At 25.0% G+C, this 16,752-nt stretch overlaps 3 protein-coding genes across 5 annotated transcripts in view; 2 read left to right on the top strand and 1 right to left on the bottom strand.

Annotated features, from left to right (window-relative positions):
• LOC126894846 (ras-related protein Rap-2b) overlaps positions 1 to 16,752 on the bottom strand; it is a 94,780-nt gene that overhangs the window by 65,273 nt on the left and 12,755 nt on the right. The gene's annotated exons all lie outside the window — the stretch shown is intronic.
• Positions 659 to 2,216, top strand: LOC126894849 (cuticle protein 64-like). Its single transcript, XM_050666149.1, has 3 exons — positions 659 to 816; positions 888 to 984; positions 1,679 to 2,216. Exons 1-3 carry the CDS (start codon positions 799 to 801, stop codon positions 2,053 to 2,055), a joined length of 492 nt encoding a protein of 163 aa, XP_050522106.1. The 5' UTR covers positions 659 to 798; the 3' UTR covers positions 2,056 to 2,216.
• On the top strand, positions 11,263 to 13,018 carry LOC126894853 (uncharacterized). 2 transcript variants are annotated; one of them, XM_050666157.1, is made up of 3 exons: positions 11,263 to 11,409; positions 11,483 to 11,570; positions 12,574 to 13,018. In XM_050666157.1, the coding sequence occupies exons 1-3, from the start codon at positions 11,392 to 11,394 to the stop codon at positions 12,861 to 12,863; spliced, it is 396 nt and encodes a 131-aa protein (XP_050522114.1). In that variant the 5' UTR covers positions 11,263 to 11,391; the 3' UTR covers positions 12,864 to 13,018. The 2 variants fall into 2 exon arrangements, with proteins under 2 accessions (XP_050522114.1, XP_050522113.1); XM_050666156.1 differs by having other exon boundaries at positions 11,264 to 11,409; positions 12,553 to 13,018.

Raw genomic sequence — 16,752 nt, 5'->3', positions numbered from 1 at the left:
TAATTGCAATATTTTAATAATTATTGATTATTCAAATTTCATAAATTAAAAATGATTTCAATTAGAACATTAAGCGTGTAACAATTATCATAAGAGTATTATTATCTAAATAAGCCATTTGTAATTAAAAAAAAAAGTATCATGTTAATAAAACACTAATGCGTTTTAGTAAAAATAACTTCTTTTGAAATGAATACCGCGAAATTTGCCATGCAAACGAATAAATAAATGTAAAACATTTTAATAAAAATTGAAAAAATTGTTTTCTCCATATTGAGATGACTGTGACAAAGTACGGTTTTCTAAACCGTAATAATTCAATTGTTTTTCCAATTAAAACGATAATATTTTAACCATTGAAATTCCATTGACAGGTAATGTCGTTTTAAGCTCATCATTTTATTTATTTATTGAATTATTTTATTATAAGATTATTAAAATTTCAATAAATTACGATTATCTTTAGTACAATAGAAGAATCGTTCTTCGTGGGCTACTGAATAAAACTAATGGTCACGGATAACTAGGTTCCTTGTCTTTTAAAAGTCATGGTTGTAAAACAGCTTTTTGTTATTTCGTTAGCATATGTATATTTGATTGTGTTAATGAATTAATTAAATTACATATGAACCTCATAAACCAAAAATTAAGTGTAAATTATTGCAAAATATTTAAACCAGATTTTTGGTATAAATAGCTCGAAATCGTCCGTCCAAATCATCATTCGACTAGAAGCAATCCTTCGAAGCATTAAAGATCTTCACATCTTCTACAACCAAACCCAACAAATCAATAAAAATGGCATCCAAATTGTTTGTGAGTAATATCTCGTATTTTTCAACTTGTTCAATAATAGTTGTTTAATAATATTATATTATTTCTATTAGGTATGTTTCGCTGTACTCGCCATCGCCGCCGTCGCCTTAGCTGCCGAACAAGCAAAATCCAATGAACGTGTCAAGAAATCCGCCTGGGCAGGATTAGGTAATTATTTTAACAATATCAGCTGATTTTACTTTAAGAATAGTTTGTGATTTTACCTTAAAATTTATATTTAAACCTTTTATTCAGAAATTTTTTATGTATCAGTCATTAATCTAAAATGTTTTTCGTCTAGTTAACGGATGAACCGCAGTTTTCGTAGGAATTATTTTAAAATATTAATTACTTTTGCTAGATATTTAAAAGTTACCTACTATCTTGTAACAGATGATATCATTTTGTTGATTAATTAATAAGATTTCGGTGACTGGCTCATAAAAACTTTTACCCTAATAAAAAGTTTTAAGTATCAAAAATTCATTACCCAGGCATTTCATATTCCATCGATATTACTTACACTAATAAAACCAAAGTGTGAGTAGGATGTATGTAAGCAAGATGTGCATATAACATTTAAATTTAAACATGAGAAGACATCAGGTGAATTTATTTCCGTTAAGTCGTTAAAACCAGAATTTTATAATAGCGAGATTTAGTGTTGCCAAGTGAAAGTAATTTCATTTAGTGGATTTAAAAATTCTGTAAAACTGTTCATTGACAATAATTGTATGTCATTCTTTATTTAAATTAATTCACTTAATTTTCATTTACTTTAATGCATTTCCAAAGTATTTTTTGAACTTATGTGCAAATAAAAAATATTTAACTTATCCGCTGCTTTTTTTTTTTGCTACAGATACTTACTCATACGCCGCTCCATACAGTCACGCTTCATACAGCTCTCTTCCAGTAGGAATTTCCGCTTACAGCGTCCCATTGGCTAGATCTACTCTCGGCTACAGCGGATTAGGTGCTTATCCACACAGCAGCTGGGGCCATGGTTTGAACAGTGCTTATGCTATTGCCCCACACAGCAGCTGGGGCCATGGCTTGACCAGTGCTTATGCCGTTACTCCATACAGCAGCTGGGGACATGGCTTGACCAGTGCTTACGGAGCTACCCCATACAATAGCTGGAACAGTGGACTCTACCCACACAGCAGCTGGAACAGTGGACTCCACTCACACAACAGCTGGAACAGTGGGCTCCACTCACATGGCATCTGGGCTTAAGAAAAGTTTCCGTAATATCTATTACGTGCGACACTTGTAATATTGTTTAATTCAACTTAAATACCATGTTGTAGTATCTTTTAGTGCTTCTTACAGTCTTTTTTCATCTTTATTTGTATATTTCAAATTTTAAATAAAATAAAAAAACATTTAAACTCGTACACATTTATTTTATTTGACAAACATACAATTTCCTGTCAATATTTTTACAAAGAGTTGTTGAAGGTATTTCACGATGCGTTAACAAAAACTAAAAATTTTAATGCATTCGAAAATTAGAAGTTATTCTTTTTGAAATTAAATGTTCTATTAAAAAACTGAATTAAAAAGAAAAACTATCTAATTTTATATTTGGACTTATCTGATTTCATAATAAATAAAAATTGACAAATTTCAACATTAATATTGTTGATAAGTTATTTATCATTCGATAAAATCATTGTTAACAAACAGTTTGATATAATGAAAAATTGTTTTTTACGGTTATTTTAATTATGCTAGTTTTTAAAACTAAGCAAACTTAAAAATATATCTAAATAAATGTATAATCTCAAATATAAGGTAATTGTTTTTTCCTCGGAAACAAGTATTTTTTCTTCTTTTTAACTAAAATGTATTTATATAATTAATCGATTGACACTCTAATAATAGTTTAAAAGTGATATTTTACTAAATGTCATCTTCTATAGCAGAACAATTAGATTTTATTGTTCTGCGTAAATTAATCATTATACGCAAGATTATCTTGGGCAGTTTTGTTTAGTTTTCTAGCTGTTATATATGGTGTGTAGATAAATAATAAGATTGGTAAAGTACTCATAAATATGTTAGCACTAATATTATGAAACTAGAAGTAACGTAAAACTCACATGTTGTATACCATCAGTATGATTTTGAGTTCAATAGAATCATTTTTTGTCTGTAGCAATGTTTTTTATAAAACCGGTTATGTTGGTGCGTCACAAAAATTGTTTTATCAATGTGAAGAATTTGCTTTATTTGAAAAATAAAACATGATATTTGTAATGCTTGCAATAGTATGGAGTTTCTCAACAGTATTTTTTTAGAAGGCATGTGGGCAATGATTGTAACAATCATTGTAGTACCCATTGTTTTGTGGGTACTATCCATTTTAGTTGGAAACTGAACTTGTAAACAGTCGTAGTCTGAACTAATCCTATCATTAGGTAGTTGTAACCAAATGATAGGGTTTTGTATAAGACATATTCTCGTGTGTATAAGTTATAGGTCGAGTGACTCTGAAGGTACGATCAGAATTGACTAGGGTATTTTGCTACATCAGCTATAATATTCCTATGTATTATACTAGTCAGTGAATTTATCCGAACGTGACCAGAAACATTTTTTGAATTGATGTTCGTCAATATTCAACGTATAAACTACGAATAATATTGATAATAAATATATTCTTTAAAATTCATACCTAGTCCTGGAACAATTACGTTTTTTACACGTTCATTTTCAGATTGATTATTGGCTGTAAAGAAAAAGACAGCCAATAAGAGTACAGTGACAAATACCTTCAGTCAATCGATATATATTCTTATAAAGTATTTATTTTAAATGTTTATAAAATGTTAAATTATTTTTTTTTAGAAATTCATGAACGTTTTGGAAGACATTTTTATATAATTATTTAGTTTTAAGAAAAAAAATTTTCTTTTTGAATATTTTTAAAGAGTAACGTCGAATTACTTTCTTAATTGAAAAATAAAAAGTAAATTGAGAATTTTTTTTTTTTAGAAAAAATTATCCAATACAACAACAATAAAATGAAATATGTACAGCAAAAACAAGTTTATATGATACATAAAACAATAATTAAATAACATGTGATTCGATATTGTTTTTCTGGAATAATTTTTATTTTAATTAAAATAGATGTAAACAATTACAATCCAATTTAAAAATAAGAAATTGACATAGTAATTAATGATTTTCTTTTGAATTGTAATTTAATAATTGTTCAAATATTGTTTATCAATGGTAATATTTTGATATATTAAATAATATATGGTTAGTTTTTAATATATATTTTTACACTTTTTCAGCCTATTAAGAGTGATAGCAGCATCTCCCGAAGAGAAGGTTTTTTATTAGTGGATACTTCGGGACGGGTGATTTTTACAAAGAGATCAATCCAAAGAGGGGGAGATAATAAGTCCAATTACTGAACTGAAGTGACGTGACAGAGTTTCAAAACTGAAACAGTGCGAATCAGACACTGTCGCGTTAACGACTCAGCTACACTATCCCTCTTAATTTTTAATATTATAATACAATTTTAAAAACTATAATGTATGTGTTCATATTTTAGTTTTAATTATATAAAATTTTACAAATATACACATTTAATACTGATATATTAATTTTTTTTTAATTTAAATTATAAAATGTTTTTTTAAAAAACTATGGTAATTTACTTGAATATTAATCTGCAACACTCAAACGTTTTTTTAGCTTATTTTTTATATTTCTTTGTTAGACGTGTTTTATTTTCTTTCGACATTTCAACTTTTTTTATCATCTATCATGAGATATCTCACAAAGTATTATAGTAATAAATATATCATTATAATTGACCATTGTTAAAATTACAACTATTTACATTAAAGTCTATTATATTCGTAACAATTAAATTTCTCAATACGTACTAATAGATAATTTTCACACACATTTCATTTAGCTTCATAAATTGTGTTAATATATAATTTGTTTAACTTATGACTAAACTATTCGAATCATGCAAAACATTATTCAGATTTTTCTGAAATTATTTTTAAAGGAATTAAAAATTTTGCTAAAAAAAACTGTTATTACTATTGGTAGGACATATATTTATGAACAGACATTTTCATTTTTTAAAAATCAAAATATATATATATATATATAGTGGCCATTAAACAACAAACAATTAAAAGTAGTCTACAATTATCAACATCGGAATTCAAAGCTGATATAAACAAAATGGTGAAAAATATCCAAGTTTATAAAACGCATTAAATGTTATTATATATTTTAAATTCATAAATTCTCTTTTTATTCAAAAAAACAGTTTTTTTTAAATAATTTATTTATTTTTAGATAAATAGTTATTTTTTAGAAAACAAATGATTAATCGTACGGAGTTATGATTTCTACCGTTTAATATTATTGTTATTTCAACATAATTAATATTTTAGCACAGTAACACTGATTTTATCAATCTTTAAAAGAAGCTTTTTTTATAAATTAATGTCGTTCTTCGACTAAATATTCAAATGTTTTTTATAAATTTCTCAACTGTTTAAAACATTGAAATACCATCCAACATTTTTATTTTATAGTAAATTAATTTTACCGAAAATCACATCATTTGTTTTTCTTTTTTTAATGAATCTGTTAAGACTTATTATATAGTTTTTACATAATAATTTCGTAAACAATTTTTAAAATATTTGAATTTTTTTAAAAATTATTTATGTTATTATACCTATTAAAATGTTACGGATAATAGTATCATTTGGTTTTCATAAATTATGATTTTTAAACTAAAGTTAAAAATATCAGGTAAAATATATGATAATTTTTTTTGTTAGTTAAATATTATCTCAGAAAGAGGTATGTAAAATGGCGAACGACGTGACGAATTATTTTAATATGAGTGTACAGTAAAACCTAACTGTTCATAAGTCAAGCAGAGGTGATATCAATATTTTAATTAAACATGTATTGTAAATAATTGCAATGAGTTCACAAACTTTTAATACAATACTACCTAATAACAATAGATCAAATCTAATACATCAATACAACAAATCTAATACAACAATCGATTTAAGAAAGATGATAGAATCTAATTACATTTTTAACTGTAAAATTCGTCGTTTAAAACTTTAAATATATTTTTTCATTAATGTTTTTTGTTTTTGCCAAACGGTTATTATTTAAATGTGTCATTCATATTATAATTGTACAATATTTTAAGATTAATTTATTGATAAATTAGATAGATTCTGAAAGTTATAATCAAAAATTAGTCTACTTAAGTGTTTAAGAAAAATCTATTTTTATACTTAAATAGGAAAAGGGATGCGACCGAGAAATGACTAATAAATTTTGTCCAAAAGTGAAAAAACTTAATTACGAATAGGATAGATTATAATATTGCTAGTGATTCACAGAATTATATTTAGTAACAAATTAAAGACTGACTGATCTAATTATAGTTATAAAACATTAAATTGGCGTGTACGAGTTATATTTATGTGTAATTAATCTAATAACATACCCGTACATTTTTCATAAGTAAAAAAAAAAGCCTGTAATGTTCATCTTTTCAGTCATTTTTATCAGTATATCAATAAATGACTCATTGAGCGCGATTTGTTTTATACTTGGATGTTACTATTTTTCGATAAATGAGGGCCGTGCTCGATCAAAAATTAAGAATTATTATAAATTTTATAACTTTTTTGATAAAATTATCACTGAAGTAAAAATTCAATAAGTTTATCAGATATTGTGTATCAATTTGGTTGTAGTAATCTTAAGGCTACTTTTTTATAAGTAGCTTGTGTAATTATAATAAATATAAAAAATTTAATTATATCATGATTCAGTACTATCGAACTGATATGTACTTATTTCTAGTGTTAAAAAAACTAAGCACAATGGAGTCATAGGATAGTGGAGACGCGGCAAAGNAGCCTGTAATGTTCATCTTTTCAATAATTTTTATCAGTATATCAATAAATGACTCATTGAGCGCGATTTGTTTTATATTTGGATGTAACTATTTTTCGATAAATGAGGTGCCGTGCTCGATCAAAAATTAAGAATTATTATAAATTTAATAACTTTTTTGATAAAATTATCACTGAAGTAAAAATTCAATAAGTTCATCAGATATTGTGTATCAATTTGGTTGCAATAATCTTAAGGCTACTTTTTTATAAGTAGCTTGTGTAATTATAATAAATATAAAAATTTTAACTATATCATGATTCAGCACTATCGAACTGATATGTACTTATTTCTAGTGTTAAAAAAACTAAGCACAATGGAGTCATAGGATAGTGGAGACGCGGCAAAGTGGGGATGCGAATATGTTAAATTTCAAGATAATTTGTATATTTTTAACTTCAACATTTATATATTTTAATATTCCACTTAAATATCAAATTCTTGTGTAAATTATTTGTTTAAAAGAAAATTATATTTTAGTACGTTTCAAGAGCTTTAATGTGATGTAGGTTAGAAAAAATTAGTCTTTCCTAAACATTTCCTAATTCGAGATAAAAAAAACTTTGAACGAATGAGTAGTTTATTTTAAACCCTTCATTTACTTATGATATTCATTGAATTTACACAAAAAGCATACCAAAAAAATATTATTGTCTCTTTTATATTGTATTAAAATTGTAATGCGATTAGTGTATTTTTATAATTGTTATAGCAAAATAAAAAAAGTGGTGAATTTTCACAGACATTTTTGAGATTATTCGCTTTAAAGTCATATAATGCAATAAAAAATATCGCGGAAATGTTTTTTCCAATATAAAGTACTCTTGAAGATATTCAATTTAATTTAGGTTTGAAGAAAAATTGAAGAGTTGAAAACTTTTCTTTAACTTGCTTAGGTGGTCTTCTTCAAACCCTTATTGTATACAAATATTTTATTGTTTATTATGAATAGCACACTAAAAGAAAGCTTGTTGTCTTTAGTTCACTTTTTTCGAATTTCAAAATGAACAGTGTTCTAAAAAATAGTTATAGTATTTTGAATATGTGATATTTTATGATAGCGTTATTTTGACAATTATTTTTAAATTAGAGTCAAGTGCATTAAAATCGAGTTTTTTTGGGGTATTCTTTATTAAAATCGGTCCAGTTAGAGCTGCAATTTTTATGGACAGGTATAAAAAAAACACATAGCATCACAAAACCAATATCTTTTCAGCTTCACAACAAAGCATAAATAAAGAAGTTTTATATTTAGTTAAAAGCAAAGTTTGAAAAATATTTGAAATTTTACAGATTTTTATGGAAGTGATGTTAATTACTGTCAGATATCTATTCTTGACCTTATTGTATTGGTTTTCTTATTATTTGAAATTTTATTATCCCCTTTATCTGAGATGTGTTATTTCTTTTTCTAAAATTATTTTATGGTACATATTTTTATTAGATCAAATATTGTTTGGAATTTTTATTAACCTAAATTTTCATGAACTGTTAAATATTAGTTCTGGAATCTTAATTTTTTTTTTTAACCTGAGTTTTAATTTTTCAAGAACTTGAATTGTTATTTTATTTAAGTTCTGGTCCCTGTACATAATTAATTTTAGATATTACGTTGTTGCATTACATTTCATTTTTTAATATTCTATGTGTGCATACGATACAAATAGTAGTATAACAAAGTAATCTCTACTAATCAATTACAATTTAAATATTTGCAACTAGGCGTATTATTTTAATTGTGGTATATATTACTTTAAAAGAACAGCCTTTGGCAGGTTTTAAATTATTAACGTTGAATACTTAGGTTTTAATAAACGTAAAAAGTGATTTTCAAATTAATCTACATTTCATGTTGCGTGCGATTGTTCAAACTTATAAATAACAGTTGACTCTACAGGTGTTTTTCGTTTAATTCGTTTTAGTTGTACTTTCGGTTTTACTCGAAAAGAAGCAGAAATTTACTAAGTATTAGAACAAGATAAACAAATATTTAAAGAATTCTATGTTTGTTCTTCGGTTAGATTTATGTCCTTTTATAACATCACTCATACACACCTAAAGTATGTGCATTTAACTTAACTCTAATGTTGTGCTAGTATTTCATACTCACATGTTAGAAGTAAAGTTTCACGTACTCTGCATGCTAAAGTTTGACTATTTTTTCGGTTTTCTGGACCATAGAGGAATTTAGATGGCACAATTATTATAAGTTATTATTATTATTCTAATATTTTGATCTGAAATTGATAAATACATTTTTGTATACTTTTGTTCCAAACAATATTGTTTTATTAAATTCCAAGAAAAAATACCTATAAGAATAATTAAGATTCGGTATTCTTAACTTTAAAATAGTTAGGACAAGTATAAATGATTAAAATCACAATCATAAAAAACGCTTCGATGCAAATCTGTAGATAGTGTTTAATTTTAAGAAATTGCTGGATTATTTTAAAAGCAAAATTAACTCCTATTTTTTGTTTTAATTCGGTTGCCATTTGCACATTGAAAATAAATCGTTGGTACTAATTTTTTTTTTTTTAACTTCTTGTAGATAAAATAAGCTTTATGTTAAATAGTTCTACTTTTTATACAAATTTTCAAAAATCAAAAAAAAATTTTCTTAATTTTGATGAGGCAAAATAAGTATAAATATATTATTTATATATTTATAAGTTAGATTTATATAAATTTTATATTTATTGGTGGACTCATTCTTAGGGCAAATTCTTATAAGATATATTAAAATAAACAAAAAATAAAATTTGAATACAAAAATAGCATGTTTTTCAACTACGGTAGTCATTTGCATAAAGAAGATACGTTATCGGGACAATTTTTTTTTAATTTATAGCACGTAAATAAGCTTTAATTTAATATATGTTTTAAGAACGCAATATTTCCGAAACATTTTGAAAGTTAAGTTGAGTTTTTTAAAAAAGTTACTATTTTGAATCCCCATTTGGGTACAGGTTAAGGGTCAGATATTGAAAAATATTATATAAAATAAAAGGGAATTACTTAAGGTTTCAATATTAAAAAAAAAATGATTTTTATTTGTTTATTATTTAATAAGTTATGGAAGATTTAAGTACCAAAAAAAACATTAAATTTACACGAAAATTACATTTTTTGTTCAAGTTTGACGGTTATTTGCACATAAAAAATTGGTTATCTGGACAAATTTTATTTTACATCTTATAGTATATAATGGAAGTTTTTATTAACATATGTTTTGAAGGACGCAGTATTTCCGGAACATTTTCAAAAGTTAAGTTGAAAAAATTCTACTTTTTATTCGTATGTTTCAAGATTTGAGCGTCCCCTGTATAAGAGGAAATTGTTTGATTTAAAAGAAATACTTTGGATGAAAGAGGTATATATAATGTATTTAGAAACAAAAATTTGTTTTGATCCATATATTATTTAAAAAGTTATAGCAATTTAAATAAAAATTTAAAATCGAAAATTTTTTAACAAAAATAGCATTTTTTAACTATGGCAGTCATTTGCATAAAGAAACTAAGTTGTTGGGACAATTTTTTTTTTAAATTTAAAATAAACAAATTATGGTAAAATTAATAACTTCTCAGCTTCGCATAGAAGATAAAAAATTCACATCTAATTTATTCTTGGTGAAGTTAATATATTTTGATATTATATTTTTATGATTTATTAGAACAAAAAAATATGTATAAATGTTTTATATTATTATTTTACAAAAATATTCAAGTTTATCTACTTGTATAAATTTTAAATTCGCAAGTCTATGGTTAATAATTCAAGGTAAGTAAATAGTAGTTTTGAGAGTAAAGATTTTATGTTAATTAATAAAGACGTTTAAAATAATTTAAATCCGTACTGATTCGCATAGAAAATAAAATAATAATAAAACATAATATACTCCAAATAAATTTTTGCCATTTGGCAAACAGTAAAGTTAGTTAAACATTTTAGCTATTTCCAAAGTTTCTTTGGAAATTAACGACTGTAATAAATTATCTGTATGGTGTATACAATATCAAACTTATTTTAATTATTCACTGTGTTAGAAAAATGTAGGAGACAAATTTATTTTAATATTACAATGGATTTTAATTTATAATTGTTTGATGATATTACTTAAGCGTGTCAATGTGGTAAATAAATATAAATTCCCTGTGATGTATTTTCTACAAATTAGATACTCTTGATTAAAATTATGTATGTAAGGTCAAAATTTTATAAAATGTGTGACAATGACAATGCAACATAGATTCAAAGTAATTTTTTTTAGTAAAAATAAAAAATTTATTAAAAAAATACCACTATTTAAAAACCGGATTATTTACAATAAAAAAAATTATAAAAATTACAGGTAAGTTTATAAAATTCTATAAGTTGTATATACATATTTTATCTGTTTTTTTCCCTACGGTAAAATAGTATTATAAAAATTTTATAAAATGTAAATTTCGAGTTAGATCTTTTTAGTTTCAGTATAAAAACCTTCGATCTGTTGGTCCATATCATCAGTTGTTTGACTTCTATCAATTGAAGTAGTCTAAAATTACTCTGTTCATTTTTAAACCTCCAATAAACAAACATAAAATGGTTTCTAAATTTTTTGTAAGTATACATTTGTTTAATTGTTTTCTGAAGTTTTTAATGACATCAAATTTGTTAAATTTTTTTCACACAGATATGTCTAGCTGTACTTGCCTTTGCTGCCGTTGCCTTCGCTTCAGAAAATGAACGTGTAAAGAAAGCCGTAATTATTGGGGGACCAGGTAGTTTATTGAAAAATATTTATCATAACTTAATCTTAGTTTAATCCTACATTTGATAAGTATATCATTTTCAATATTACCACTCTTCTTCCATACAATATATATATTTATATATAATATATAAATACAATATATTATTTTTTTGGTCCTTCCAAAATATATCTTTTCTTTATTTATTATCAGTACAAAGAGGTTCTATCTCTTATATCTTCCGAGATGCTCCATACAGGAAAATTAGGACTAATCGTTTAGTAAAGTCGTCGATTTTCATTAACATTTTTTTTTTATCCACTTTTAAAATATTTAATATTTATTATTTTATAACACTATACATGATTCTCAATAATACATCAAAAGATCACAAAATGTATTTAATTAAAGCTAATAATATCATAATAATGATAATTCTCCTCAATCTCCGTTAATAACGGAAAATATTCCCTAAAATTACAGTTGTAATATTGATAATTTTAGTTTTTACTTTGTATTAAAATAATTTTTTGAAAACTATGCTGATTATTGTACAATTTTTATTGACAATACTTCAGACATTTTCCTTGCCGTAAGCATTTTTTTTTTTTTGAAAATCGAATCATTAAATAGGGTACTGCGGCATCTTTCAATAATACCAAACTTTTTTCTTTTCAATTTTTGTTAAACATGACTTGTTTAAGCCTACATTAAATTAAAACTAATACAATTTATTTTAATATGAAAAGAAAAAATATATACAAAGAATTATAGATATTTAAAGCCAATAATCATACAATTTTCGGTAAAAATGGCTGATTTTGAAGTGTTTTGCATAGGAACAGAACATCTAAACCATTCAAAACTAAATATAATACAAGTCTTTTTTTTTTTAACGTTTTCTATCAGGCTTCTTAAGTTTCTAATAACAATTATAAGATGAAATATAATAAAAAAATCAGTAAAAGAAGTGGTTTTATATTTTTTTTTATCATTTTTTGCTTTCTTATAGTTGATGCTACTGCCTATCCAGGTGCCCTCGGATATGCTCACGGTTACGCCACTCCATACAGCCATGCTTACAACGCGTACCCGTATGGTCTTGCCCGTGGATACGCTACCCCCTACAACTATGCTTACAACTCCCTTCCATATAGCCATGCTGCATACAATGCTCATGCTTACGGATACAGCCACCCATGGGCTTCATACGGCAAAACAGCTTACAACTACAACGGATACCACCCCTACAGCAGCTGGAACGGACTACACCACGGACTCTACAACAACTATTACGGATCGGCTTATCCATATTCTTATTGAACAACATGAACCCTTAATTTCGATATCCTGTTAAATACCATAATCAAACTAATTGATGAAACTTTATTACATTTTTAACTGAGTATATATTAGCAATATGTGCAACAGAAAAAGTGTTATTGTTTTTTTTTTAATAAAATAATAATTGATTTAAAGACTTTTTTATTTTAAATTAAAAACTCTGTAGCATTCTACAATGATATAACACAGTGCTGTTTGATATATCAAACTTAGTTTTATGCCTTTAAAAAAATAAGCAAAAAAAATTAAGTTCTATAAAAGATTCATAGTTTTCAATTACTATGAATTTATATTTTCGGGTCAATTTTGATCCTTTATACTTCCAAGGGTTAATAACTATTTATTGCATTTAAATCGAGAATAACTTTATGATGTCTTAAAAATTCTGTTTCTAAGTGAAGTTTGGAAAAAGGAAAAAAGAGGTTAAAAATAATTATTCATTTTTATATAAACACCAATGTTAATTTATTGTATATCCAGCATAAAAAATAAGATTAGTCTCTTTGGAACAAAAATAAAACGTAAATATTCAGTGAACTTCTGGTTATGTAAATGTCGCAATGGTCTTGAATATCTTTTTGTTTGTGCTAATAAATTAATAACAAATTAAACAATCATTCGTAATTGTTTTATAAATATAATTAGGTGGCTTCTCATACAACGTTATTCCACAAAATTATTAAATTCCAAAAACTTTTTGGAATTTAATTTTGGTTTACATTTTTTTTTTGTCGTGTAACGTGCTATAGAGGTATCTAATTATATTTATAGAATCATGTAAATTTTTTTACGAACTGCTACATAGCACGTTATTCCTGATGACCTTTTCACTATTCTAGTTTATTTCTAGAATGTAGAGTATGCACTTTAAATTATAAACATTAAGTATTTACATCAATATCACTGTATTATTATAAAAATTACATTGATTTTTGTAATATGAAGTTATGACGAGCCATGAAACTTAGTTTATCAGGGCATTGTATTTATGATGTATATGAGATTGATTTCTTACAATATAAAATGGTCAATAACATTAATATATGATCAAATACTAACATTGAGATGAATCAATCCCTTATTACATGTAAAGAAATCTATTGAAAATATATATATGAAAAAATTAGACTCTTCGACAAAATTTATTGTAAAAATAATGTTTAAAATTTCTTGAAAATTTAATGTTCATTGATAATATACAATAGGATTATAATGATTACTTAGGATAACACAATAGTCTTTTATATTGAAGAGCGTGAAACGCTGTATATTTAAATAAAACTGAAGGCGCCATTAGAGTACATAAATAAAAATATTAATTAGCAATATATATACAAAAATAATTGGAAAGCCATATAAAGGAAAAATTAAGAAGCCATAGAAATTTAAAAATATTAAGAAGCCATATAAACGCATCAATTAAGAAGCCATATAAATGCAACAATTAAGAAGCCATAGAAGTTAAAAAGTATTAAGAAGCCATAGAAATTAAAAAGTATTAAGAAGCCATATAAACGCAACAATTAAGAAGCCATAGAAATTTAAAAATATTAAGAAGCCATATAAACGCAACAATTAAGAAGCCATAGAAATTTAAAAATATTAAGAAGCCATATAAACGCAACAATTAAGAAGCCATAGAAATTTAAAAATATTAAGAAGCCATATAAACGCAACAATTAAGAAGCCATAGAAATTTAAAAATATTAAGAAGCCATATAAACGCAACAATTAAGAAGCCATAGAAATTTAAAAATATTAAGAAGCCATATAAACGCAACAATTAAGAAGCCATAGAAATTTAAAAATATTAAGAAGCCATATAAATGCAACAATTAAGAAGCCATAGAAATTTAAAAATATTAAGAAGCTATATAAATGCAACAATTAAGAAGCCATAGAAATTTAAAAATATTAAGAAGCTATATAAATGCAACAATTAAGAAGCCATAAAAATGAAATAATTAAGAAGCCATAAAATTGAAAAAGTACTATAGTGTACTTGACTTTATTCTAAAGTACTGAAGTAGTCATAAACTGTAGCCATATAATTACAAAAAAGAGAAAAACATAATACTTTGAAATAGAGTTTAATTAAGTATATTTAAGATACATAATAACCTTCAAAAATTAGTTTTCAGTTTTGTTATTTATGGTATACTTCTGATACATTGGTAAAAAAATTGGCAAGACTAACTATGGTAAAAAAGGAAATATGTTTATACTTGATTTCAAGGCAAACAAAGTTATACTTGCGTTTTTTTATTATCTTCCTATTTTTATAACAAAAATACAAATCTGTTATACTAAAATAATTATTTTTTTTTAATGTTAAATAAAATATTAATTAATCATAAAATAATATGTATAATTTTTAATTATTCGATAATTTTAGTTTATATTTTATGTATACAGAGTAGAATATATCTAATTATAAATTCTTGCAGCTTTTGGATTTAATAATTATTGATTATAATCATTTCACTGTAATTTTTTTTAATCAATTTTTGCATTCATAGGAAACATTACAGGTATATTTTTTATTATTTATTTGAAAAGAAAATTTTTTTATTTCAAAATAGCCTTTATTTTGTAGTCCTTTTATTTATAAAAATGTTATGGGTACTTTTTGAGTAGTCATGATTATTATTTATTGAATTAGAAGCATTTTAATACACTGAGTGGGTATAAACAAATAATAATTAAAAAAAGTGTAATGTAGCGTAAGAATGCAAAAATTGTTAAAAGTTATAAAAGTTTGTTAAATCTGTTCTATCCAATCATATACAATATGATTTATAAGAATACTACCACCCATTTTATCGTTAAATAATGATTTTTATGATAATTTATTCATTATAATTTAATTAATTTTTACTTCTAAGAGTATATTTTAGGGGTAACGATTAATATTGAAATAGGAACCTATTAATAATTCTTTGCTATTGAATTCAGAATGTTTAAATCAATTTTTAACATGTCAATAACCAATTTTTTATTATTAATTTTTGATATACAGGGTGTTCAGTAAGTCAGGAAACGGGTTTCTATTGTTCTCATTGTTACAAACAATGAGAACAATAGAAACCCGTTTCCTGACTTACTGAACACCCTGTATATGCATTTAAAGATTTAAAAAAGGTGACGTTTATGAAGTTTAGCAATGCTCTATTTTTATCATAACGTACATGTATAAGAATAATTCTACTTTGCGCATTACGCATTACGTTTGCCTTTAACTAAGAATTATTACTAACAGGACATGGTCACTTGTTTAAACATCTTTACGCAATGGGGGTATTGAAATTACCATTGTAAAGAAAGTATGAAGTAGAAGAGGAAGACTCTTTACACATCATGTGCGAATGTGAAGCCTTGTCCACACTAAGATCAAACTACTTGAGTAAAACTTTTTCTGAAAAAGAATATATTAAAAACCTAAGACCCAGAGAGATACTTAATTTCGTCAGAATGACAGGACTCTTTGGTCATCTACAGGAGGTGACTTGATAGCCCACCCTTATACAATGATAGGTATGATATAATAACACTTCGGTAATAACACATAGTTGTGTAAACCTAATCAAGACAATTCGGTATGAGGTGTGCACAATGGACCAACAGGTTTGAGTGCATGGGCATTATGTCCACCTCAATAATAACTAAAACTAAACTAAAAAACTAATAACTATATTAACTCAAAAATAATGGTAGAAAATTGATTTTGCATAATTCATTCCCCACATATTAGTAAAAACAATTTTTACTTTTTCATTAAAATTCGAAAGTTATTCTAAAAAATTACTTTTAGAAATATATTTTTCTTATAGTGAACTTAATATTAACCATTGTTCATAAATATAAATAA

Source organism: Daktulosphaira vitifoliae, unplaced genomic scaffold (genome assembly GCF_025091365.1).
Source record: "Daktulosphaira vitifoliae isolate Bord-2020 unplaced genomic scaffold, ASM2509136v1 Scaffold_1, whole genome shotgun sequence".
In the NCBI taxonomy this organism is placed as follows: domain Eukaryota; kingdom Metazoa; phylum Arthropoda; class Insecta; order Hemiptera; family Phylloxeridae; genus Daktulosphaira; species Daktulosphaira vitifoliae.
Note: the sequence above shows the minus strand (reverse complement) of the source record. Positions and strands in the feature narration are given on the sequence as shown.

Bases quoted from the DNA above. Each gene is read 5' to 3' on its own strand.
- LOC126894849 (XM_050666149.1), top strand. The intron at 985-1,678 runs GTAATTATTTTA...TTTTTGCTACAG, and splicing joins ATCCGCCTGGGCAGGATTAG to ATACTTACTCATACGCCGCT.
- LOC126894853 (XM_050666156.1), top strand. The intron at 11,571-12,552 runs GTAGTTTATTGA...GCTTTCTTATAG, and splicing joins CGTAATTATTGGGGGACCAG to TTGATGCTACTGCCTATCCA.